Source organism: Canis lupus, chromosome 7 (genome assembly GCF_003254725.2).
Source record: "Canis lupus dingo isolate Sandy chromosome 7, ASM325472v2, whole genome shotgun sequence".
Classification (NCBI taxonomy): domain Eukaryota; kingdom Metazoa; phylum Chordata; class Mammalia; order Carnivora; family Canidae; genus Canis; species Canis lupus.
Window position 1 is genome coordinate 45677219 of NC_064249.1, and position 27030 is coordinate 45704248.

General features: G+C 43.8%; 1 protein-coding gene across 1 annotated transcript in view; it reads right to left on the reverse strand.

The window, feature by feature from the left end:
- Window positions 1–1266: 1266 nt before the first annotated feature.
- Window positions 1267–27030, reverse strand: part of SETBP1 (SET binding protein 1) — a 358635-nt gene continuing 332871 nt past the window's right edge. Inside the window, 2 exon segments of the mRNA XM_025429008.3 lie at window positions 1267–1901; window positions 24791–24961. Coding sequence (XP_025284793.3) covers window positions 1282–1901; window positions 24791–24961 — 791 coding nt within the window. The 3' untranslated portion in view covers window positions 1267–1281.

Genomic DNA, 27030 nt, shown 5'->3' on the forward strand with positions numbered 1-27030 from the left:
TACTTTGTCCAAGGTGGCTTGATACAATTGGAGTGGCGATACCCTTTGAGCATTTTCTTTCCTTTCTTTCTTTCTTTTTTTTTTTTTTCAGATAAGAACACTTACTCCCGTTTGCTTTTAAGAAATAATCATCAAGGGATAATGGACTTACTTTATTGTCTTTTTGTTTGCTTTTTTTCAACGACCTATGATAGTTATTTGTATGAGAATTCACATACCAAGGCATTGCTAGACGTTTGTCTTTCTGGTGGGTCTGGGGTTTCCATTTTTGGTGATTTGTCAGTTATTCCATTTGCTGTGGATTATTAAAACCATTTTCGTCTGCCTATTCTCTGCTGATATGTTTTAAGTATAAAAATAACCTGGTTGACACCCCGGCCAACATATCCTCGGCTGCTCGAAATCACTTATTAAAAAGGCTTTATCAATACTGAGTATCTGTCTTACAATGATTGGGATTCAAAGCCAAGTTCCTTGGGACAGCATGCCAAGGGTGAACATGAACAACACGCAAAAAGCCTACATTATTCCGGTGTGTACCAAGGAAAAGAAGGCAGCAAGTAAGTTAATGAAAAGGTATGTGGAAGTACAACGGGACAAGGAAAACTAGGAGGAACAGACTACGCTAAGTATCCGTGTGTGGTACAGAGGAGGCAGGCGTACGGAAGGATCTGGACGCATGTCTACGGTTGCCTATCACTAGAACTCCACCTTCTGATGACGAATCCATCTGAGCAACTGTATGGTTAACGGAAAGATTCAGGTCACCTGAAGATGATGTTGGTGCCCCAAAGCCTAGAGCCGAGCTCGGAAAACCAAACTAAAAGGCAAAAAGCAATGACACGGAAATGGGTTACAACAAAGCCAGTCGAGAAATCTGCAGCTTTTCCTCCCCTTGGAATGTTTCCTAATTGAGGATGCTTCCCTTTCCATTTTCCTGGCCGGCGCGCGCTCGGGGCGCGGGCGGGCGGGGGCCGGGGCCGGGGCCGGGGGGCCGGGGCCGGGGGCCGGGGGCGCGCCGCCCGCTGTCTCCTCCCCCGCGGAGGGTCCAGCCGCCGCGCGCGCGGTCGGGGCCGCGGTGGGGCGCGGACGGGCGGCTCCGGCGGGCGGGCGGCCCCCTGCTCGGCCCTCCCGAGGGCTCCGGAGGGCTCGACCCCGGGAGGGCGTCCCGAGAGGAGGGCGTCGGCGTCCCTGCGGCGCGGGGGGCGGCCCCCGCCCCGGCTCACGGCACGGCCGGCGTGCGGGTCCCCCCGGCGCCGGGTCGGGACGCCCGCACCCACCCTAGGGGAGGCCCTCGCTCTCGCTGCCTCGGGACTTCCTCTGCCGCTTGGCCTTCACCTCCTCCTCCGCGGGCAGCGGCGGCTGCGGGGGCGGCTGCTGCGGGGGCTGCGCCGCAGGCGGGGGTTTGTGTTTCCGCTTGCCTCCTCCGCGGGGCGCCTTGGGCAGCGGCGGGGGCGGCGGCGGCGGCGGCGGCGGCGGCGGGGGCAGGGGCGGCGGGGGCGGGGGCAGGGGCGGCGCCTCCCGCGCCATGTGGATGACCGCCTCGATGGTGGCCATGATCGTGTCCTGGGCGGCCGCCGGCTCCAGCGCGAGCGGGCTCAGGCTCGGCTTCTGCCCGCGCTTGCTGGGCAGGTCGATGCATTTTTCCAGCACCGGCATTTGGTCCCTGGAGTCCTCGTCGAACTGGGTGGGCTGCTTGCGGGGACGGCCCCTCCTCTTCTTGACGAAGTTGTTGCCCGTCTTTGATTGTCTCTGCAGCCGCTTGGCCTTCAGGATCTTGTTCACGTGGTCCAGGTTCTTCTTGGTGGACAGGATCTTGGTGTAGTTGCACATCTTGCGCACCTCGCACTGGATGGCCTCGATCTCGCGCCGCTTGAATCGCTTCTTCAGGGAGGAGCTGGCTGCGGGAGGGGAAGAGAGGACAGTGAGCGCCAGAGGCACGCTGCCTGCCCCAAGCCCGGCCTGGGCCTGCGCCTGTGCCTGCGCCCGTGCCTGCGCGCGGACCACCCGCGCTGCCCGCGGCGGTGAGGGCTCTGGACGGGGCCCGCTGTCTACTCTTGCCCTTTCCGCCTCGAAGGTGGAGAGTGGTAAAAGACAAACACCGGTTGAAGGACTTACGGGTTCGCGGCCTTGCTGGGTACGCCACTCTGATCTTCACAACGGTTCTGTGAAATACCCTGGTTTCCGTTTTTTAAGACTTAGAAACCGAGGCCGGCATCACGTAGGAAGATCTACCCTGGAGGTCAATGTCAGAATCAATGTTTCCATTACCTTTCCCTATTATAACTTTTATTTCTTATTCAGCCCTTTGACATTTGATCTGATTCAATTTAGGATTAGGTTATGCTTTCGCTTTTTGTAGAAGAAGCCAAATTGGAAAAAAAAAAAAATGACAAACAGTCCTTTTTAACAGCAGTCCAGTTCATTCGTGTGTACTACCAACCTCAAAAAAGAGATGCCTTGACCTCACCAGGAATGTGTGGGTGACTGAACCTACTTATCTCTAACCCTCCTCCACTGACGGAAGGGAGGGTTATCCTCTGGGACACTCTATGTGGGATTACACCACCTAATTGTTGCCCCCGATGGTCTGCACTTGTCAAGTTTCCTGGTGGTGTCCAGCTGACCAACTCCTTCTTTACCAGTTTAACCCCTGGAAACCTCAAGGGAAATCAGCTAGCCCTTTCTGAATCATTTACACTCCTGCTACTGGGCTGTTTGTTGTTTGCAAAGAGCCTTTTTCATGTCCCAGTGGCCAGAGGCACCTGCATCGTCGGAGTCAAACTTATAGTCTCTGGAAGTCCCCAGTCCTGCCACCACTAAATGGCTTCAGAACTGCTTCATTGGGAAGTCTGGACATTTGGAAGCTCAAGATGTAGCAGACCTTCCCTCCGTTGGGTCATTCTTTCTCCCTGTGCTGTTCCTGAGTAGGCACATATGTACATCCACGTATATACACACACGTGCAAACACACACACACATACACGGGCCCTCACACACACTCTGCTGCCCCATCTTCACACTGGCCCCTCCCTTTTTATGAACTTAAGAAATGTGTCCTCACTTCATTTTTTCCTGCTGTGATACATCCTGGATGCTCCACCCCAACGATGCCCATGGAGAAGACGCTGGCTCTACTACACATTATGAGGCCACAAGGAAATGTGTTTCACTTTAGCATCATGGTGTGTTTGTTATTCCATGTTTTTTCAACCAGCAGAGAAGTGGAATAAATCTCTCAAGGGAAATAAGGAACAAAATGCTGAAAACATGGATCCCACTCTCGCTTATTCTTGGGCACTCCCACTTTATTCCTTTCCCCTGCTTTCCCCTCTTCCTCTCCCAGGCTGTGCCTGACACAGACCTCCGGGAGGGGATTATTTGAAGTTATTTACGCCACTAGCTTTATGGACTGGGAAGCTCTGAGTTCCACAGGACAGGTCAGAGTGTTACTGCTTTTGGCCCAAGGTCATTGTAAGTCTTACTGAGCGATGAATAACTACTGAACAATCTTTAAAATAAGTTATAAAGATCAAAATAGAACAAAGCCAGAGTGAGCTTCTGAGTACAAAAATAAAATGTTTGTAGTTAGTGTTGTGAAAGAAAAACATTGTTCGATTGTAAGTTCTCAGATGCAGGGACCAATTTTTGTCCATTTTTTACGTCCCTCACAGAGCGCAGCAGGGTGCCTTTCACACGGACAAGATTTAAAAATTGTTTTTGGACTGATGAATCACACTAATCATTGCTGCCTTCTAGTCACAGTCTTCTCTAAAAGAGATCTAAGTTTGGATTTTTAGAGTAACCACTGCAGGTATAGTGACAGTAAGAGCTAACAGGCCTCTGTGTCCGAGCTAGGCAATCTACCTCGTCCACACACTTGATGAGTAAATGAGAATGAGTCAAAAGTGTTCCGTAAGACCTCTGGCATTATTCCAAATACAAATTCCATTTGCAGCTTACCTTCGCGTTCTCTTATATCATCTTTGGGTGATGTATAATATAGCATACAGGTAGAAAGTAAGACATTTTAGGCAATTAGCTGGCAATATTTGACTGAGTAAACCTTGAGCGGGGAACTCTATGAGCTGCAGTTCATTGGGCATAGCCAGTGCTTGTCTCTCTCAGGGTTTTCTTTTGAGCATCAGATGCCAAAAAACAAACCAAAAAAGGAACCTCATAGATAATACCATATTCGGTAATTTGTTATATGCTGCACAATATTGTATTAAACTTTGGCACTGAAAAATGATTATGAAATAAGTTACCTCTGAGTAGTGTAAACGTACCAAATGGTACGAAAAATATCATTACCAACTCCTTTGCACCCACCATTCGCTTACACCATAGATACATTAACATTTTATTTTTATTTTATTTTTTAAGATTTTATTTATTTATTCATGAGAGACCCAGAGAGAGAGGCAGAGTCGCAGGCAGAGGGAGAAGCAGGCTCCCCGTGGGGAGCCTGATGTGGGTCTTGATCCCAGGACCCCGAGATCACAACTCGAGCCGAAGGCAGATGCTCAACCATTGAGCCACCCAGGTGCCCCCTAAACATTATTTTTTTAAAGAAAGAAAATATTACAGAGTCAGCTAAGTTAGTGCTCCCTTCTCCATTCCCATCCCATCCCATGGTCGTATTTATACTTTTACTGCATGTGCATGAAGCCATATTAGGAAAAATTACCAGGCTGAAAACCACCTAATGCTGGCGATGCTGTAAGGAAATGGGGACCCTTGAATGCACTGTTGGTGGGAGGGAGTGTAGACTCATCTAACCCTATTGGAGGGCAGCTGGGCAGTGAGCACGAGACAGAAGATGAGCTTTGCTCAATGCCCCAGAGACTGCTGGCCAGGCTGCCTCCTTTACTCATTTGTAACAGGAGGCCGAGGATGTATAAGGATGTTCCTTGAAGCTCAGAAGACTGAAAACAATCTCAATGTTAAAGAGATAATCAATCGTGATATTCAAACAATGGAATATTATACCTATGTCAAGAGGAAGAAGCCACACATAGTGTATCAACGTGGTTAAATCTTTAAAAATGAAAAAAGGTGTTGAATAACAAAAGTAAAAAAAAAGTACTTGTAAATATACTAGTTATAAAACTTTAAAAGCATACAGATCCCTTGAATTTTGATTTCAATTTCAATGTCCAGGTGTGGAGGTTTAAGAAACTATAATACAGAAGCTCAATTGTGAGCCAGAGACTAGCTGGATGAGATTTCATGCTTTCTTCTATCCAAAGCTACGCCGTGGCACTTCAGTAAGCCTCTAGAGGAGTGCTGGCCAGTAGAATTTCCTATGGTGGTGGAAATGTTCTCTGTCTGTGCTGCCCCATTTGGTAGCCCCCAGCCACACGTGGCTACGAAGCACCTGAAGTGTGGCTAATGTGACTGAGAAAATGCATTCTTAATTTAACTTGCTCCATGTGGCTATGGCTACCAAACCGTAGGGCAGCTCAGCTTTAGTCCCGGCCAGCAAGAAACAGAGAGGTACACCAGGTTCATTCAGTAAAACACAGACGTACGTGGGAGACTCTGGGCAAAACACCTGTGCCTTTAACAAATAAGATGCAAAGAGAGAAAGGCAGGGGAGGGAGTGGAACTGTAAATTAAAAGAGACGTAAGAGCTAAAATGACCATATTTTGGGGCCAATTTAAACAAACTTGTCAAAAGAGGTATTTCTTGAATTCTTGGAAATATGAATACTGTCTGGGCACCTCATGATCTTATTTAACTACTGTTTATTTTCTTAGGTGTGATAATTGCATTATGATACTTTTTTTTTTAAAGCACCAATCTTTTAGAAAGATTTGCTGAAATATTATAGATGGAGTCACATGGTATCATCTGGGATCAGCTTCAGAATAACCAGGAAGGGAGGAATTAAGTAGAAGTACTGATGAAATAAGAGTGAATTGATATTGTTGAGGCTGAGTGACAGATACACAGAGGTTTATTATGCTATCCTGCCTACATTGGTGTATATTCGGTAATCCCATAAATACATGGTTAAAAACCCATAAACGGTAGGTGGCAATAAAATGTCTGTCTTAGAATCTTAGGACTGTCGGGTGTTCTGGTTTTCACTCTCTTGGGCTCTATCGCACCTAAATAATTTTTGATAAGAATAAGAAATGTCCTCAGTGAAAGGCATGCATCATCCCCTAGAAGATTCCTGCTGGGAGCTGCCCTCCTGGCTTAATGGGATGGGAGAAGGAATGAGAGATCTGGGTTTTATGCTGTGATCAACTGAATGAACATATCAGGACCCAATCTCCATTGAGGCCATCAGGTGTTAATACTTAATTTCCCTCTTTCTTTTTTACATTAATAACTTTGGGGGAGGGGTTCACAGCTACTGAATATCTGAATTTTATTCTGTCCTTATATGTATAATCCATATATTTCAGCTCAGGTTTGTTACCCCTGCGTATGGAGCACAGAAGAGTGCAGGGCAGCTGGAAACCAGTTGGAACGAGGATGAACCTCTTAGCCCCTCCGGATCTCTTTTTCTTCATCTGTTGTGTTCGATAGTCAGACTAGGTGCTCTCAAAATTCCCTTCTAGATTTAAAGATTGCTGTCATTCTTTCCTTTTCTCATTATCAATCGCCTCCCCAAATGTGAGGTGGCTTTCTACAACATTTATTCCCTCTAATGATTTTGAAACCCTAGTGGTGGAGGGGGGAGGACTTTGGACTTGGCAGGGTATGATATTCACAAATCTTTCTCCTTATTGCTTATGATTTCATTGTCCCTCTAAATGTTTTCAGATTTTTCTCTCTTCAAATTGTTTCATTATTAGACAGTAATTTCTGGGCTCTTGCAGTAAAGATTGATTCCATATTTGCTCTCCTTCTTCTAATGGTCCCATATCTTGCCTGTTCTTTGTTAGTTTTAGAAAATAATTATGAGTGGCCAGGGCAAAATGAAAATTCATGTCTTCGTAACTGCAGAGCAAATCATCTTCTAGACCTTTCTCTGTATTTAAAATCGTCATACAAATGGTTGATGTGGTTTTGGGGCCTAGATCTAGCTTTTCTATCTTTCTCTTCCCATTATCAAAAGATTGGCTCATCAGCATTTGTTGATTTTGTTACATCTTTTATGATAATCAAAGGCTAGACTTAGCACTATGTTTTGCATTCTGACTTTGTGGACACAAGGCAGGCACTGTGAGGCAGACAAAGGTTAACAAGGCTTCAGTTATACAGAAAGGTCCCCTCAAATAAGTGCTAACGGTTTGCTACTTTGTGCAAAGTGCTACTTTGTTTTGCATGTGCAAGACACACCCTAGTTTACAAGAAAGTTTGGGGTACATCAGAGAGGGGAGTAAATTCATCTCTAGATTGATTAGAGTGTTTCTTGCTGTTGAAATATCCCCCTGGCCGGGGGATGGAGTGGGTAGTACTGGGGATTTCTGAACTGTCTGGAGTTGCCTTCCAGGGTGGAAAGGACTGGAACACTATCTTCCCTCAGTTAAGGCAGAGAGCAGAATGAACCACACTGGATGGGGATCCAAGTTAAGATCCTTCCAAGGCAAAAGCCGCGTCTTTTCTTTGCACTCCCAGAGTCCCCAGTACAGGTCCATTCACACAGCGGTACATGACCTGGTATACGGTACATGCTCAGCAAATACAAACTCAAGGGAATTCACTTGTTTAATGCTCTCCCATGGAATCGTGTTTTTTTTCTTTTTTTTTAACTTTGTACTTAACTCAGTAATGATCTCTTATTTTCCTAATGCTGCCTTTTATTTTTTTAATGGGATGTATGAAGCAACTTGCCTTGGCATGCACACGTTCTTCCTTTTTCCTTAGAATTTAACCATATAGAATCCCGGCCTTAAAGGCTCTTTTAAAAAAAGATGGCACATGGCCTCTGCTGGTGAGGCCTCTGCAAGGCAGGGCACATCTGAGTAGCTGCTGGTCATCAGCCTAAGTGCTAAAGTACTGCTTTCCAGTTTCAAAACTGTAATTTAGAATTAAGAGTTAGCAGATGTGGGAGATTTGTCACACTATAAAGGTGTTTCCATTCTGTTTTTCAAGTCATCTTAATACAGTTTGGGGTTTCTCCGGAAATGTGACTAGCTTGTTGGAAGCACAGTACCTGCTTGATTCTTGCGGGACAGCTTCTACTTTGGGGCTTTATTGTGAAGGAACTTATCTTGGCAGCAATGGCTTGGGGGACTCTGGTTTTGTTTTGCTCTTACTTCACATTCTCCCCGGACCAGTGATGGTTGGAGGGGAAGTGGGCCTTTTGGCTGATGGAGAAATGAAGTATGTGGGGTGCATGTTTACATGGGGAACTCTGAAGAGGCAAGAGCCACCAGGGTGCCTCCCCTAGATTTTCTGGGAGGCATTATTGGCATTAGGGGTTCAGGAACTTGCCTCACACTCTCCTGCCTCTGCAGCCCTGCCCATACTGGCCATACCTTCTGTGCCTCTCCAGCCCCCATCACCTCTTCATTCAGCCACTTCCTAGTGGAGTGCACATTCCCCATGGAAGAGACTATCTCCTCGGCTATCGGAAAAACATATTAATAGTTTTTAAAAAATATTTTTATTTATATTTTCTCTAAAAAATAAGAGCTAAGTTAAGTATTCTAATGCTTAATATTTGGAGCAACTGTGATGTCCTTATTTGGACTGTAAATCAGATGGTGTGTCACCTGTCACAGTTGGGCAGGAGGTACCCATGAGAAGGAGAGGCCACATTTATTTAAAGGGTTGACAGGCATCCCATCAGTTTATTACCTCTGGGTTGTTGCCATGTCCCACATTCAAAACGCTACGGTAGGTCAGCCCTCCTGATTCATTTTAGGAAATCAAGGTCTTTAAAAAGAAAAAAAAAATACTTTGAAATAAGATCAGGAATATCCATGAAATAAGTTATATGCCATGCAGAGTTTTACTGGTTTCCCTTAGCAAACTGTGTAAGAATTGCCATTTTCAGAGATGAATTTTGGCAATTTCTTGGATATAAAAGACAAGGGTTCTAAATGTTCTCACCTTTTCTGTGCTGTCAATGGGCTGTCAGTAAGAAACACAAACAAACTTAATGTCTCATTAGGGCAAAATGGGCAAGAATGTAACTGCTTTTAGGAAGAAACTCATACTAGAGGCAGCATTTTTGAAAACTGATTGAAAATGTTTCCACTGTTTGGCAATTTTGTTGCTGAAACGATGTATTGTAACATATAAAACCCCTTAGGTCTGCAAATTAAAAAAATCCTGTAAACAGAGTAAACTTCCAAATGCAGAGTTTCAGAGATTTGAACTCATTAAAAAATGCAATGCCTTTTGATATGCAGGACCATCTGATTGTTAAGGAAGTTGGTTAGCCAAATTTCAACAATAACTTTTGCTTAATTGATGAATGAGATTGAAAAAAAATAGTACTCTGATTTAAGCAAAATCCTTTTGCATGTATGTTTATGTGAAATATCCTTTTAACCTACAACATCTTCTAACAAGTATTGAAACAAAGAGATTTTGGAATCAGAGCTTCAAATTGCTCTATCACAAGTGTTAATAAAAGATCCAAGGTTTTCCAAAAGAAGTATTCGAACTCATTCAATTGGCTCTCCTAAAACATTATTAGAAATATTAAAATGACTAAAATTTTGATGATAGTGAACGTATTTTCGTTTCATTCATAATACAAAGATGAAATTTAAAATCATTTTAACAATATGATTTCAGCTTTATCTCAACCTTTTAAGATGTATATTTTAAAAGATGAGTGCATATATTCTGAATATTTATTTGCATGGGGTAACTGTTCCAAATTATGTTACTGATATTACCACATGATCAAAAACTGGGGCTGCTTTGAAATTGTCCTTTCTTTTCCTAAACTCCCGAGGAGTTTATTGACCCAGTATTTAATACTCAGAGATTTTTAACTTTCTTTGAGGGCACAGTGGTGTAAGAAGCCTTAAAGCTTCTGGAAGACACGGCATATGCTCCTCTTCATACCCCAACTGACAAAGAGCACAGTGCCTTTTTCATAATAGATGCTTGCTTAATATTTCTTGCTGGATTATTTCATACATAAACTCCTAGAGATCAAAGCCTGGATATCGTTAATCTTTATATTCCCTAGAGCAGCTTTAACTGAATCACATGTAATCCGAAGAGTGTCCTCTCCACGGAGAGCTTCTACAACAGAGCTTGTTGCAGGCCTTCTGAGGTCCTGCTGCCTAGGTTTTCAGAATCCTCAACTTCTCTAAGCACGGGAGAACTACGCCAGTCATTTCATGAGCTGAGTGTTGGGGAAACCACTTGTGGCTTTGGACAGATACAGTGGGTGGTCACTTATGTCCAGAGAGAACCTGCTCTGAGCAAGAACCCAGTGAGTTCGCTCAGGAAGCCTCTAGGAGAAGTAACCAGGAGGCCTGAGAGAGCTGGGTGAAGGGAGGGACTCGGAGATCAGGGCAGCAGAGGCGCCTGGCTCTGTCCACTCAGGTGCACTGCGCCACGTATTCACTAGTAGAAACTACCCCCAGTGGGTCCACGGAAGAGTCTTTCAAAGCGGGGAGTCTTTCTGGGGATGATGCTTGAGAAGGGCCACAGCGGCTTCTTGGTTTTTGGCACAGAGAGAATTGTGAGTGGTGGCAACTCTGAAACAGGAATCTGAGGGCCACTTAGGCCTACTCTGTTTCTTTCAATTAACTTTGGCTTTTGTCTGTTGCATGTGGCTCAAGCCCCAGCAGACTGACTAGACAAGTTGAGAGGCTGGAGAGAAATGCAGTTAACGCCAGAAAGTTTGACGCTACATCTGCTGAGTCTCACAGCACGCCAGGTGGTCACACGGCGGGGGTGGTCGCACCCTCTCAAAGGGCTCTTTATATTTCTTTTTTCTTTCCTCTCAAACGTGGCATAACTGTATCCTTAACCATAAATACCATCCCTTATATAATACACCAATTATTGTAGATGTGTGTTCGTACTTGATGGTGAGAGATTTTTCTCTTTTAAATTTTGAAAAAAAAAAAAACAAAGAAAGAAAAAAACAGGGAAGAACAAAGAATCCTGCAACAGACAGGATCTTATGGATCTTATGAAAATGTTCACATTTTTAATATTTAGGCTCAGATAAAATTTGCCCATGCTAGAGCTCTAAGAATTCCATCAAATGGTAGGTAATCCATGCTTTATTTTCTTTTTGCTTTTAATAATTGCATTTGTTTACTTAAATACTCAGGCTTGTTATTTACGACCTGATAGAAAACATATTGCCTGGGACATTATGAGAATAAGGTTCTAGTCTAGACTTTTCACCCCTCAATTCTGTGCTTCCAGACAAATATCTTGACTTCTTGGCAAGACCCTTACTAAAAAAATATAATCCTCTTTAAAAAAAAAAAAGAAAAAAAGCCATACACCTCCAAGTCTTCTCTGTTCCAGGTAAGACATCTCACTTTCTTCATCTGTGTTTCATATGAAATGAATTCTAGACTATATTCCATTTTGATCATGTTCCTCTGAAGATTTCAGCATCTGCCAAATCTCATCTTAAATTTTGGTGCCTGGAATTGAACTGATTTTCCAAGTATGAAATGATTATGCAGAAAGATTGGGTTGATTAATTTCTTTGATCAAGGCACTATACTTCTGTAAATGAGAGCTACAAAATAAATAAATAAATAAATAAATAAAACCTGCAAAGTCCCCCCAACCCCCAGCAACATCACACTGTTGGGTCCTATTAAATAGAAGCTCAATTAACTCCCTCAATTGCTTTCACATCAACTGCCACCAGACCTGGGCATTGCTATGTGGAATTGGTTTTTGAGCTTAAATACAAGCTTTCTATTTAAATTTGCAAAGTTTAATTTTATTGGTTTTAGTCCAGTGTTCTAGTCTGTCATGAAAAGTTTTGAATCTTAATTTTGTTTTCTCAAAGACTGCCCAGATTTGTAGAATTTCCAGAGGGTTTGAATACCCTCAAAGTTAAGGACTGTCCCTTTAACTCCTTCTGGGCAAGATTCAAGTGACTTAAAATGCATACTATTGTTTTTCTCTTTATTGAGGTTTTTCAAGGAAAAAAATGGCAATTTACCCAACAAAATAGCCCTGTATTTTCATAAAAACAACAAGGGATGTATACCCATTGCTTGAGACTTTCACATATTTTTGTGTCTGTCTGGTTAGCAGATGATGGATGTGTCACAGAAACAATGACTTTGCATTGCCTACAGGTGTGTGCCCAACTCTATTATTTCTGTCAGAGAGGATATTGCATCTGATGTTGGATTGGGGGAGGGAGGAGGGAGTCTTACATTTTTCTTTTATCCAGAGGCAATTCCCCTGCCTTAGTGAGAAGAGAAAAGGAAAGAAAAAAAAAAAGACAAAACAATACTCAGTGTGTGTCTAGTGCTTTCCAATATCTGCTGGAATTCAGTTTAATTAGATACTCTTGTAAAAGCCACTGAGGACTCTCATTTCAATATTAATCTTTTTGGTCCCCTCTACATGGCTTGTATCTCTCTGACAGCATCTCTTCTGACAGCATAGTCTGTCCTGTGTTAAGATTATGGGATTCATCTGCATTTCTCTCTCCTTTTACACTGTGTTTTAAGGAACAAGGACCATGCCTTATCCATTCTTATTCATTCTTGGAAGAAGCACTGGCTGAGCCCATCCCGTGCCAGGCTCTGTGCTAGACACTCAGTTCCGTGCCTCCTGCCTCCCTGTGACCAGCACGGAGCTCAGCTGACTTACTTGAATTGAAATCAATCTACGTGACTTGACCTACACCAACACTTACTGTCTATTTTGTAAAGGCTGTGTGTGAAATATGAAAGGATTTATTGAAGGGGATCCAAATCACTGTAAATTAAATTAGATCTTCACATATTTCAGCTGTTCCCTACTGTCCTCAGAGCATCATTAACTGTTTGCAGTACCTAGCTATGACCCAAAACATGGAAGTACTGTGAAGTATATAGATTGATATCCAAACCACTCCATAGGTGAAATGGAGATTCAATGCCAAAAATAAGTTTGGAATTTACTAAGTGCCTTTAAGAAAAGCAGCTTGAACATTTAAGCCAAGAGGTTGACTAAACTATGGGGCCCCTGAGAAAGGGAGACATGTACACATTATATGTTACTTATTATCTAACATCAAAAACATTGGGGCAAGGGACAAAGAGACAGACAGACAGGAACAGAGAGGATAAGTGGTCTTCTCATTCCTGAACATTTGGATCAGAATTACATGGTATAATGTGGGGGAGTGGTCATATGTTTTCTTGGCAAATATCTATACATTCAAGTTCTGAGCGCTATGCCAGTAGAGTGAGTGTGTGTGTGTGTGTGTGTGTGTGTGTTTTAAGTTTTTGAATTACCTTTTTTTTTTTTTTTAATATAATCTTGGACAGACTCAAGGCAGCAAATACTTCTTCCTCAGTTTAAGATTTGACAATTTAAGAGGAAAAAGCTCATTCATCATCTTTCCCTTTTAGAGACCATAAATTATTGGCTCATATACCATGTGGCTTGGATTCTAGGAAAAGTTAGTGTAAACAAACCCAAGTTACAATGCGTGGAGTAAGAGAGTGAGTCATAAACAAAACATAGACATATGCTCTCATATAAATAAGGGCCTGGATCATCAGCTTCCCAAAGTCTGCTTCCCATTAATTACACAACAAAATGAACTTTCCATATGTAAAGCCCAAATCACTTAACTCTGGCATCACGCATGAGACAAAGACCAGGACTGTGGCTATTCAGGCACTAACCAACCTGGATTTCAAAGTAAGGAAAGTTCTCTCAAAATACCTTTGGGTTTTGGAGGCCAAGAGAATACCTTGGAGGGGTGTTTTTGAGCTTTGGAACTATACCTAGCCACCTAGGAACGCTGCATGAGGCTGGCCTGCATCCCCTGCGGAACTGAAAGGTATCATCGGGCTTACTCTCTTTTGTTCTGAGCTCAGGTCTTCGCAGGGCAAGCCTCGGGTCCAGGCCACACAGGATGTTCAGACATCACTGGGATCAATGAACAGTTGAAATCCCTCCATTAGTTAACATTCTCCCTGTCTTTGGAAACTGCGCATTGGTAGCAGAAAAGTGTGTTTCTTCATTATTGCATGAAGGTTATCTGGTCTCTGAGTTGAAAGAGGTATCAAGGAAACATGAAACAATTGCTGGGGAAGAGGATTCAACAAGTGGAAGCTCTGAGAGAGGTGAAAGCAGCTGGAGTTCCCTCCCCATGCTCCTTTCTAAAGCAGATCTCGTAAAACACACCAACAGAGTGAGTTACAAAGGACATTTAAGTAATAGCTGTCATGTTTTAGGAGTCCTGGGTAGGGGTGGGAGGTGGAGGTCAACAAGGACTTTCATTCTTTGCTGGGGGTGGGGGGTGGTGGGTGTGCTGGGTTGTGGATCATTCAACATTTACTTCAGTAACATCTACTTTGTATCACACCATAGACTCTACAGGTGAGACCATGCCAGGTAGCGTTCCTGCCGTCATATGAAACTAAAGTAAAGGGGAAGAAACCCTTTTTTTGGAGCCCCTGTGGCGGGCTGCAGTATGTCACGTTTCCTCATTTAATTGTAATTGCAACTGCATGAGGACATTACTACCTCTGTCATACAGAGATGAGAATGGGAACTTTGGAGGTTAAATGGTTTTCCCTGGGGGTGCCCATCTTTGAAGTGATGGACTTGGCCTTCAAGCAAGGGCTGTCCTACTTCCAAACCACTTTCGTCCCAAAGTTCCTTTAGGAAGCAAAGAAGACAGGGAACTAAAGAGAGAGTAAGAAAGCCTGGGTTTCCCTGTTACTTTTCTATTGTTGACTGCATTACAGTGCCAAATTTCTCTCAATTTCACAATCTCAAAGGCCTCTTCCAACCTCCGAATTCCATAGTTAAATAACACAAGATGTTACTACAGACTACTCATGCTACTTCTGCTAGATTAGGCGTCCCTGTGCATTGTTTTGATCCTGTCACTCTAGTTCAGATGCCTTTGGTGATTCCCTATCGGGGGCCAGGCTGCCAGTATCATGAGTGAAGTCGGTCAGGACCCTGAGGGAGGATGGGGGTGGCCGTGGGGTGGGATGAGAAATGAAAGAGAATACGGTGCTCCTAATGGGGCCGCTGTTATTCTCTATCAATTATTGCCGGGTAGGACTCTGAGCCCAAAGTCATCAGATGGTCTGAGTTTCAAAAAGCCAGAAATCTTAATTATCAGGCAAATCTTCTGATGTTTACAAATTAATTAAAAATTATTATCCCCCACAACCAGCATCCCCCCCCCCCCCCGTAGGCCAATCAAACAAATTACAACTGCAGATAGCTATTGGTCATCACTGCCGCTCACAAGGGTCACTGTGCCTCATTCTAGAATTTCAAGTACTCCATATTCTGATGCCCATCCTCTCTTCCAGGCTCACTGTCATCATCTCCACGTATGCTCCCAACTCGAGATGTTGTAAACCTACCCTTTCTGCTTATTTAATTCAATCCAGCCCCACGATGCTCTTTCAGCTCTTCTCTTCCCAGATCATTTTACTCTCTCCCTTGAGTTCCCCAGCATCATTTGGTTGGAAATTAATAACTTATCAATTACTCGATGACATCTCTGTTAGCATCTGAGATTATTATTCAGTCCATTCACTTGTTAATATTAGTTGGTCATCTCATGTTTTGGAATCAGGCCTTCCCAAATAGTATGAAGGTTCCATAGGGCAGGGGCTAATCTTATACCTGTAGGTATCAGCGTGGCAGGTACTTAAACGTTATTTGACAATTGTAATGAAGCCTTATAGAAGTTCCAGGAAGATGAACTTGATACAGCATTTAATATCCTCACAGGTCAGGGGGGCTTTGACTGTGCCCTGAGATAAGGCTATTTGGAGTAGGGAGTGAGTATAAAACTTCTAAAGATAGTTAACGGATGTTATGATCTGAGTCATAACACAACTAAATTATGACTTAACATGATTAAATCATGACACGGCATGACTTCATTCTTCGCAGGACAGGGGCCATGGCACAGTGATACATTGTTTTGAGTATGTGATTGGTGTTCTCATCTGCTCTTTCTTTCTTACCACTGCCTACGAGGAAGAAATTACTTTTCCCATTTCAGGGATGGGGAAACTGAGACTCAGAAGTCTCAGGAGGACTCAGCGACTTACCTAAGGGAAAGAATGAGTTAAGCCCCTCAAAGCTGTACAAGAACCTGGCCCTTGAATTCCAAACCCACTTCCCACCACATAACTATGTGGTGGCTAGATTTCCTAAACTCCCCCACAGGTGAGGCTTGTAGTTCAGTTCATTTATCTGGACTCCATTTCCTCATCTCTGTCTGCCACGGAGGGGTTGGCAGAGGGCTCTTTGGGGCTGGTCTAACCCAGTCTCGTCTGGTCGACTCCAGTTTAATCAACAAGAGAAGGAGATGCCCTGGGAGGATGATGTGGGATTATTCAAGTAGCTCCCAGAGGTGGAATGGAGAGGGCTGATGGGTGAGTGATAGCTGGGCCTGCTGTCTGTCTGTCTGATCATCCTTACTCTGCTTTCCCTCACTGCCTCCTTTCTCCTTATCCCCCCACCCCCTCTGTCTCTGATGTAGACTGACTATAGCCTGCCTGGACCACTAAAGATCATTCTTAATGACAGTCATTACACAGTTGTTCCTCATTGCCCGAGGCCATTTCCACAGCAATGAGCAGGAAAGACCTTGCCTCCTTTTCCAACAGCAGGGCACAGTATGCCAACTTCACTGGAACCAAGAAGTTTGTCAAAAAACTCTCCATTAATTACTGGAAACCCATCGCACTGTCTGCCCCCCACCCCCCACATGAATACAGTTGCTTTTAGTGGCCACTAAATTATCTCGCCACCATTAAACCAACAATCTAATTAGACCCATGGAAACGGAAAGAGCCAGCGAATGAGGCAGGCACATCACTTTCATCTCAAAACTGATCATAAAATATTTGCGCCCTTTCGTTCCTGGCCACATAAAATCTCCCCCTAGTAGAATGTCTTTTCATTCTCTCCGATTTATAAAGAGGAGCTTGAATATTTGATATAAAATGAGTATCTTAATAGAAATCGCTTCACGTATGGGAGGTTTTCTTTCCCACATTTCGTGGAGCGTGGAGTCCTCATTACAATAATCGCACCTGACTCCCCCTGCGTGTGATGCCTCACAGCCAAACCTCCCACTGGGCTTCAATGGAGGTGGGAATGATACCATCACCGGGAAGAAGATAAAATGTATTATTATCATTACTCTATTTTTAAGAGGGTCTGACTGTGGCAAGAGGTGGTTGGGAGCGTAATCTGTACGAAGCTTTCAGAGAAGATAAATTGAGTTAAATTCCTCACAGACATAGCACTTTCAAACCTGTTATTACACCTTCTGTCTTTCCTAAAATCTCAACTCTGGAGGGGAAAAAAAGTTAAATCAAGTCCAGACATGTTTATTGAGGATTTACTATGCACCCAGCAACTGTACAAGGTTCTTGACACCCAAATATGATTATGAGTTGCTTAACAGCCTGGTTTTGCTTCCCTTATTTTCATCCCTGCATAACACAAGGCTCTGGGAATTTATGAGAGACTCGATCCTCATCAAAGAGGATAAAACTGAAATAGGAAATACAATCGCTGCTCTTGGGAAACCAATACTCTGGCCACAATGCAAGACTCTTATATATAAAATAATTAAATTATAGCCTAGCGTTCGATCGATGGAATGGGTGAGTGGGTGATAGCCGGGCTCATCCCCCACATACCAGAGAAGAGCCGAGTGAAGGGAGCCGCGTGCACAGGTTCCTCCTTCTCTTCTCTGAATAAACACACACTCATGTACTGCACTTCTGTGCCACAGAGGCTGATTCTTTGACTCAAAAATACCCTCCCCTTGAGAACATCCTGGTGGATTAGCTGGGAGCTGGTCTGCCATTACTGAACACAAGATTCTGGAGGCCCTGGAGTCTCTTTCAGGTAGCCACTTCTGGCTACGAATGTTGAACATTCGTAGGATGGTTTGCTGTTTCTGGTACTGATATGGGAAGTAAAGGCAACTCATCGCCTCTCAACTCGAAGGACTATAATGCTAACGTATGTGTTTTCCTACACCAGATGGTTTTATGCAGCAAACAAACGGCTGTTGTTCAGTTCATTTTGACTAATATTTAATGATTATCTATTGTTTACCCACCTGGGTACTAGGTGCTGGGGTTTTAAAGTTGAATAAGATCTGACAATAGGGAAAGGGATGGTCCAGCATGGGACACAGGCAGGAGCACAGACACCATATTAAGTGTAGGGCTAATTCATCAAGGGGCTTATAATAAGGGAACTATGGAGGACAGAGGATGTGGCATCCAACTTGGCCGGGAGGTGGTTCTCCAAGTGGCCAGGAGGAAAGCCTTCTTAGAGTTGAAGGCACCATACTGAGTCTTGAAAGATAATCATGACTTAGCCACTTACACGCCTTGAAGGATGGGTGAGGGAGAGAGAACATTTCAGCACAGAAAACACCTGATGGCAATAGCAATAGCAAACATAGCGGTGGTTACAACAGGGCTCATTTACTAACCTGTTGCTGTGCACCAGGCACTCTGCAGAGATGTTCACAAGGACTATCCCATCTATTCCTCACTACAATCCTCTGCACCAGGTAGTATGCTTTCCCCCATTTTACAGATATGAGCACTGAGGACCAAGTTCAGGCAAAGCCTAAGTGCAGCCTTGAGATCTCAGTGTGGAGGATCTGAAGCAAGAACACATGCATTCAAGTACAGCAGTGCACGGCCCGGGTGTGGTGTAAAGAAAACTGGGTCAAAACGTAGAACCAAGGCAAATGTTAGGGTGCACGTCTTTTCAGGTTCCTAGTGTATCATTTTACCGGGCTGCCCCAGGATTAATTATCTGGGGCAATGCACTTTTGTTGGATTTGCTACTCACTACGGATGGCAGGCTCAGACTCTGCCAGGGAATATCTTAACTTGAGGATTTTTGCTCAGAAAATATGTAAATGATTTCTGACTGGTAGAAAAGCCCAGAGGTTATGGCTCATGGCCCATTAGGACATGAACTGAGCAATCTCGCTTGATGGTCTTTCTCCATTGCTTATGCTCCTACAACATCCTGTCCAACTAATTCTTCTTTGAATCAGCTTTACCACCATGTTGGTTTCTTTGTCAAAGAGTTGAATGAATTTTTGACGTGAGTTTTAAGGTTTTTTTTTTTTTTTTTTGAAAATCACACTCTGACCGTGGAATTCCATAGTCATCAACATTATTAACATTTCTGGTTATTAACATTTCTAAGGAGTTGTGGTTGGAGCAGAAGGCAGGGGCTAGATTCTGGAGTGTTTGGGGTTTCTCTGGGATATTTATAGCTGTGGCCATGGGACAGCTCAGTTGCTCTAGGATGTCCATATGCAATCAGAAAAGAGCTTATTTCCTCCTTTTTGGGCAAAAATAAAAAGAAGTTTGGGGGGTTTCTCAGAAGGCCTTTGATGCGATGAGAGCTTCAGGGAAGCACAGAAGCTTCCAACTTTACTGGGTCTCTTCGTGGCCCAGAGCCAAGGGGAGGGGAGCTCTCTAGGCAGAGTCATTCTGTGCTGCTTCTAACATGGGTTTGTAGGCAGCACATTTCAGGCAACTTCAACAATTCATTTTTAAACTAAAGCTTTATTTTTGCTAGATCTTTTCTGAAGGTTTTCTACTGTATATTTTAAGTGATTAATCTGGCTTTGTAGAAATTTATTTTACAATTTGAAGACTTCTTCAATTTCTACACTTACAGCCCTTGGATGTCCCAAATCCTACTAATTTGTACATTTATTTGCTCTATTTTGGTTTGAAAGACAAGACTTTTGGCTGAATTGGTACACTATTTTAGTTAGGAGCATCAAATGATGATTCCACATGAGCACAAAGCAAAGAAAACAAATAATTTTTACAATTCTTATTGCAAAAGAATTCATTGCTTTTTGCACCTGAATATGATTTCTTTATTCTGGGCCCCTCTCCATAAATGGCAGTTGGTTAATTGAAAAATCAGGCATGCTACAGTTTGGGGGCCAGAAGCAATTTTCATGATTATTTTGCTCCAGCTACTAGAATACTGGATTTCTTTTTAATTCCATTAGAATTAAGAATTTATTCTTTTATTTGGGAAGGTGATTTTTCAAGCTTAAGGTATTGCATCTTGATTACAGGTATTTGTCAGTTTGACGGGGCTGAGTTTGGTTCATTATTAAATGGTTTACCTAATACCAGTCTCTGCCTTCAGAAGCCAAATGTCCAATATGCTTGTGAAATTTATTTAGTATTTTGTCCTTTATTTATTTTATTATTATTATTTCTTAAGTTTTTACTTAAATTCCAGTTAGTTAACATATAATATTAGTTTCAGTGGTACAAGTTAGTGATTCAACACTTCCATATATCACAGCAAGTGCACTGCTTAATCCCTTCACCTATTTTACCCATCCTTCCACCCAGTATTTCCACTTACCCATAGGCTCTGGTAGTTGTAGTCAAGGCAGATCATATAGTTTTAGAGAATAATGGATTAGCCTTGATACAAAACAGATACAAACTATGAGCTATGCTTACCTACCTCCAGCTGTTACCTCTCGCTGGGCCACGCCTTGAGCAGTTGAGATTTGGTGATAGCAACCCTGATACATGTCTTTTTTTTTCTCCTTGAATTTAAGATGAGAGGATATTGAGGGTGTGTGTGTGTGTGTGTGTGTGTGTGTTCTGACTTTCAGGTGCAGAACTGTAGAGGTTTTGTTTCCTTGAGGTTTTACTGAGTTCCTAAAGAATTTTTAATCTATTTAATAATGTAGCCTCATCTTAAACACAAAGGTAAGGGGCACATTTCAGTAATGAAATCACAAATTCTCTTCACGTTGCATGACCTTCCTGAGAAGTTAGTTCAATATGTAGGAGAGCAGAGAAATTAGCCTGACTTATTCAGGTATGGATTATCTGATATGGTTATTAAATCATGATTGGGACAGAACAATAGAAGTTATTTCAAATTATGCATCACTTTAAACAAACTTTATTGAAGCCCTAATTAGCCCTAATTATTCACAATGATGATGCAGTGCTCCCTTGAATCAGACCCAGCTCTGTGGCCAGGGACTGTGGCTGATCGATAGCTATTGAGCAGTTTGATCACGAAGGCTGACCTGCTTGAGCACCGGTGGCAGCCATGGTCATCCCTCCCTCCCAGTAGCTCACAAACTGACATGTTCTCCGTCTGGCCTCCCTCTCCTGCAGCTCATCCTCTGCCTCTTCCTCGAAATCAATAACTTTATAATCAGCATGCTTCCCAGACTCTGAGAAGCTAAAAAATTGCCTTAAACAAAACACACACACACACACACACACACACACACACACACCCTACCCATCCACCTGCCCCTCCATATATCTACACTCAAGCTAGAAAAGACATGTTTTCAACCTCTGACCCACATCCATTTCTTCCATGTTATAATGTTTATAAAATAAGGTAGAGAATGTTTTGTTTGTTTTTTGACCAAAGATCACCTATTTAAAAAAATACTGTGAGGACTCTAGCCTGATTATTTGGCAAGTATTTACCAACAGCCTACCACATGTCCATCAAATGTTTCCCATTTGATGGTTAATTCCCATGATGAAGCATGTTTTTCTCAGATGTCTGCCACCATGTCTGGTGCTGTATAAGCACACAGCTACTGTTTCACCATGATTCATTACACTCAGTGATTAATTATTGAGCATCTACTATGTGTCAGGGGGCATACCAGATACATTAGCATTCATTACTTGAAAAGGAAAGGAATTTCTAATTACTTGAATTCTTTCAGTACATTTTATATCTCTAGACATGACTTCTTAATTTTGCTTTCCAAGACACTTAGTTTTATGCTCTTTTCCTCTTTTCCCCCACTTTGCACTTGTCTGGGTCTTCAAAACCACTCTGTAGAAATGATGACCTATTGAAAACAGACCAGAAGTACTTCCAAATTACCTTGCTTATAGCGAAAGATGAAAAAGAGACCCTAAATAAAACAAAAATGAAGTGAATTGTCTCAGCAGAAATATCTATGACTAATGCACAAGCACACAATTGAATGAAATCAAACCAAGATACTGCTTACTAACTTTCTACTGTATGTCTGCCTATGGTTAAAGCATCAAAAGAGGAGTTTCACTTGCTATTCCCTAAAAGAAGTAGGAATCCATAATTAGGGAGAAAGAAACCTGCCTTTGCTCGTGTTGGGCCCATGACAGAAGGGAGAATCCACTGGAAATCAGGCAATAAATCAAGAAGTTTGGGTTCCAACCCAATTGCATGACCTCAGGGCAGTTTCTGAATCTCAGGAGCAATCACGTGTGAATCACATATGAAACAGGGTGTTGGACACGAGCCCAGACTGTGTGACCCTAACTCTCTTAGGTTTGTGGGAAGCCATGTATCTGTGGGAAGCGGAATCTAAGGAAGGTCTGGCCTCCAGCACCTGGAGAGATCTCTGGCTTGTGTTCTCCCAAAAGTTCTGCTTAGCAGCCTGAGACCCGGAAATGGACCAAATCTGAAATTCTCATGAGGGTCTCATTTTAGCACTGCCAAAAATAAACAGCCCATTCCTGCATCCTGAAACAGGAGAGCTTTGGCTCAGCTCTGATTACCAGAGAAGCAGGTTTAAAAGTTTAATACTCACCTGTTTCTAAGCCTGTTTGGCCTACTTGTAAATGACTGGATGCAAATTGAGGAGGGGAGCCTGTGAAAGCATGGGGTCCAAAGAATGCACTTTCTCACTCTGAATAGAAAGAGCTGAGGGGAAGAAATGGGGGACCACCTGTCTTTTGCCCCTGGGAAATATCTGTGCTTGGCAAGCAAAGGCAGAATATACAGGCTAATTTCTAAATCCATAAACGGAGCTTTCCAGAGCTTAACCAACAAGGTTGGATAAGTAATTATCTGGGTGGATAGCGTGGACTCCAACCCAAAGCTTTCACTCCAGCCAAGTGGAGTTCTGGGCTTGGCACCAGCTCCCACATCCAGGACCATGTCCACTTTGCTCCCTCTGCCTGGACACCCTCTCGCAAAGGCTCTACCATCCTTGGGTCAAGTCTCAGGGTAGCTTCTCCCTCACTCACCCACGACCTTCCCTCTGACCTCTCCCTGTTCTCATTGCAGGCATCGTTTACCTGGCATTTCCACCAAGAAATTCTCACTTCATGCCTAGCACATGAAAGATGGGTAGAAAAAAAAAAAAAAAAAAGATGGGTAGATTCACGATCACATCTGAGAGACTCTCCCATCCCTTCTAAGCAAGATTTCCCAAAAGGCTGAGGAGAGAATAGCATTTCCAAGAGATGTTAAGAGCTAGGGCCAGAAAAATGGGTTCTGTGGTCAGATACGATTGTAAAATTCTGTGTCTCTCTTTCCTGGAACATCACAGTGCACACACTAGTCAATTCAAGGCTCTGAGAAGCCCTGTGGGAAGGAAGCGGGTATAAAGCAGCATTCCCTGTACTCTCTTAACTATGCAAATACCTTTTATCACAAGACACCTACTAATGTCTTGCAGAACTCAAGTTTGGGAAATGTCACTCCAAATATTTCCTTCTATAGTTTCAATCAGGCACATTTTCTAATTACCAGTAATTTCCATCAAGGAGGTAGGTATGAAGACCAGTTGAGTTCTTTGTTCAAAGCAACCTGCTTAGTGAGAAGATGAGTGTAGAGTGAATATCAATAATGAGTCTCTTCCTGGGGTTCCAATTGTAATAGGCATTTCTAAACACTACAACATGCTTAACATTTACCAGTGCATGAATTCCACAATGGACCCTCCTGTGTGCCACGAAGATAGCAAGCACCTAAATCATGGATTCCACCCCTGAGGTCTGTACAGTTTCGTTGTGAGAAGAAGTTAACAGGGGACAGTTCTGTAGTCTCTGGGTAGGTAGCAAACACCTACCCAGGTGAGACCCTGGGTGCTGTGTGCCTTCAGGGGATGCTGGACCTTGAAGGTCTGTAGGATGTGGGCAGGAGTCAAGGAAGGCTGTCCTCAAAGAAAGGTGTTAAGCTACGTCCAAGGCTTGCTTTCTTGCCAGGAGGGATAGCATGCAGGGGTGTTGGTGCAGGCACTGGTGGGAGATTATGTGGGGAGCCAAGGAAGGCAGAGCATCTGGGATGTCTGAATAAGGAGTTTATATTTTATCAACTGCCAGTGAGGAGTCTGGTGACTATTGAAGATTTCGTGATATCATGGGGTACATGAATCAAGGCTTCAGAGAAACTCTGATTATTGACTCCCAACCCCTGTGAGCCAGGGAGCTGATCAAATGCAGTGGTCCACAGCATGGGTGCTGGGCCTATGTTGGCATCCTCACTGTCCACAGGTTTGTGGGGCCAGGCTCTTGATGCCTGGCTTCCTCTTCTGAACTGAAGGCATAGGTAAACTTCACAGGCCTCTTTTAGAAGTCACCTAAGATAACATATTTAAAGCCCTCGATGCAAAGATTAATAAATAAATCAAGCTCTTGATGCTTGATGAGAAGTCATTAATGCTGTTATCTTTCAGTTGCTCCTCATGAGCTTTTGCCCCCAGGTCCTAAGCTTATCTCTATCCTTTCTTCCCACTTGAAAACCCAGTAGGGACACAGGCTGAGTATCTATGGGAGGTTGGCTAAGCAGAGAACCTAGATGGCACAGCATGTTCCCCGTGGGCCTTCTCCATGCCCACCTTCATGGGGCTAAACCCGAAGCCTCTGCACAGTGCTCACCTGCATCAGACGTGGCTGCAGATGCAGCAAGGAGCGATAACACCGGGCTCGGTGGGATTGCCACGCTGTCCACTGTGGCTGGCTTCTTCCTGGTCATCATGGTGGACGCAGAGCCCTCGTTCTTACTATGTGGTGCCGTTTGGTCCACTTTTAGGTGGGGACTTGGCATCCCTATGAAAGAATAAACCCGAAGCTTACAGTTACTTGAAGGAATAGGAAAATAGACAATAGAAAACCTAAAAGTGAGCTGAGGAAATTGTTAGAATCACCTGACCTCCTTCTGGTACACCAAGAATGAAATTTTAGAACATTTAAAGGAAAAAAATAAATATTAGCAGCATGACTGGTTTGGGTTTCATGGCTGAGATTAGTGGTGACAACATTCCTTGGTTATGTGGAAGCAGGGGCACAGGCCCAATGGAGCAGGAGAGTCCAGCAGGTATTCCTTTGTCTTCGGTGGGTCAAGAAGCCCATCTTTCCAGACATTGTGTCGTGTGCAGCATGATGGGGACAAAGGGGCCCCATTCTAGCTTCTCATCTCATCTGGCTGGGGACACAAGACTAACGGAGTAAGAAAAATTGGGTGACACATAAGGGCAGGCTTCACGTCCTAGGTGCTCGGGGACCACTAAGGGGTTCGGGATTCATGTGGGGACAAGTGAGGAAAGGCTTTCCAGAGCTGATGCTAAAGCAGCAAGGAAGAGGGAAAAGCTATTCTTAATCCCATGAAGAGAGTATACTAAGTTCTGGGTGGGGAACGAAGATGATTCGGACGAGAGGCCAGGCTGCCGGAGCACAAGTCGCATCGTGGGGGCTGCTGTGTAACGACAGTCCCCATGGCCCAGTGAATGTTGATTTGGAGGCTTTTCAGTCTCTGGTCCTAATATGCATCAAAAATCATGTCTTTGTGATGCCGAAGAGCGCCTCTTGTGAAGCGCCTCTGTAAAGGCCTGGAAATGTGCTATGTAACAAATTACAGAGCGATTCTGGACGTTGCTTTGTAGGCCAAGCAAATCCAGGCTCTCTTAATTTTTAGCTATGTGATCATAAGCAAGTAACTTAACGTCTCCAAGCTTCAAGATTCCTCGGCCTACAAATGGGGTGGAACAGTATAAGCTCACAGGGGTGGCTGAGAGTATCCCTCAATTGATTAATGTAAAGCACTTAGAGCGATGTCTGGCACACCGTCCATGACCTGTAAGTGTGTCCTGTTACTGTTATTCTTACTATTATCACTGTCTGCCCCGTAGCCTGTTGCTTCATCGTGGCAACTGGAAGCAGCTGGCAAAGGCTCCCCTCTCTTCCCTGACCTGACCAAGGACCTCTGGGCCCCTCCTACGTCCCCAGCTGCAGAAAAGTGGCTCTCCAACTGGTCCAAGCCTCAGGCCAGAGGCTCAGGGTGTCTGAATCTGAATGTCAAATGGTCAGCCACACAGAATTCTTCATTTCTAGGCTACCTGCCACTGAGAGCAACAACAAAAAGGGCTTTATCACAATAGCCCTTGACCCTTGTTCTTCCAACCCAACCACCGTGAAGTGATTCAGTCCTCTCCCAGAGTAACGTTATGTTGCTGCCACCGTGAAAGCAGCTCAGATGGGGCTGGTGGCAGCCCTGTGAAGTGGGTAGCACAGAGCGACTAGTTTCTTAATTTTACAGATGAGGAAAACAGATTTCTGAGAGGTTATGAGATAACTAACTAAACTCACACAGCCCTAATGTTAGGGCTGGGAGTCTGCAAACAGCCAGATGCTAAATCCTTGGCCTGTGGATCATCCTGGCCTAGCTGGTCGTCTGCTAACACCTGTCTACCGCCCTTGTCTGCCGACAGCACCGTTCACATCAAGCATGCCCAGGCCCTAGCCTCACACCTGGAAAAGGCACCTGTAACCACCTAGGGAAGAAAGTCATATTGACATTTTCATTTACCTACTACGCCATCCCACCCTCTGAAACCATCCCCTCTTGTGTGGTGAATAATAATGCTGTTTATACTTCTTGGATTTTATATTTCATAGCATTTTGACAGTGGAGGTAGACAGACATCAAATTCGGTGACAGAAAGATTGCAAGGCATGACCATCAAGAAGCCAGGAAGGGCTGCGAACGTGGACAGCCTGCCCATTTGTGAAATATGCAGGTGTGTCAGGGATGGGCAAGGCACATCACTATAGTACATGTAAAATACACACAGAATCACCCACCGGGAGATACATCCAAACGGGTAACAGTTGCTATTCTC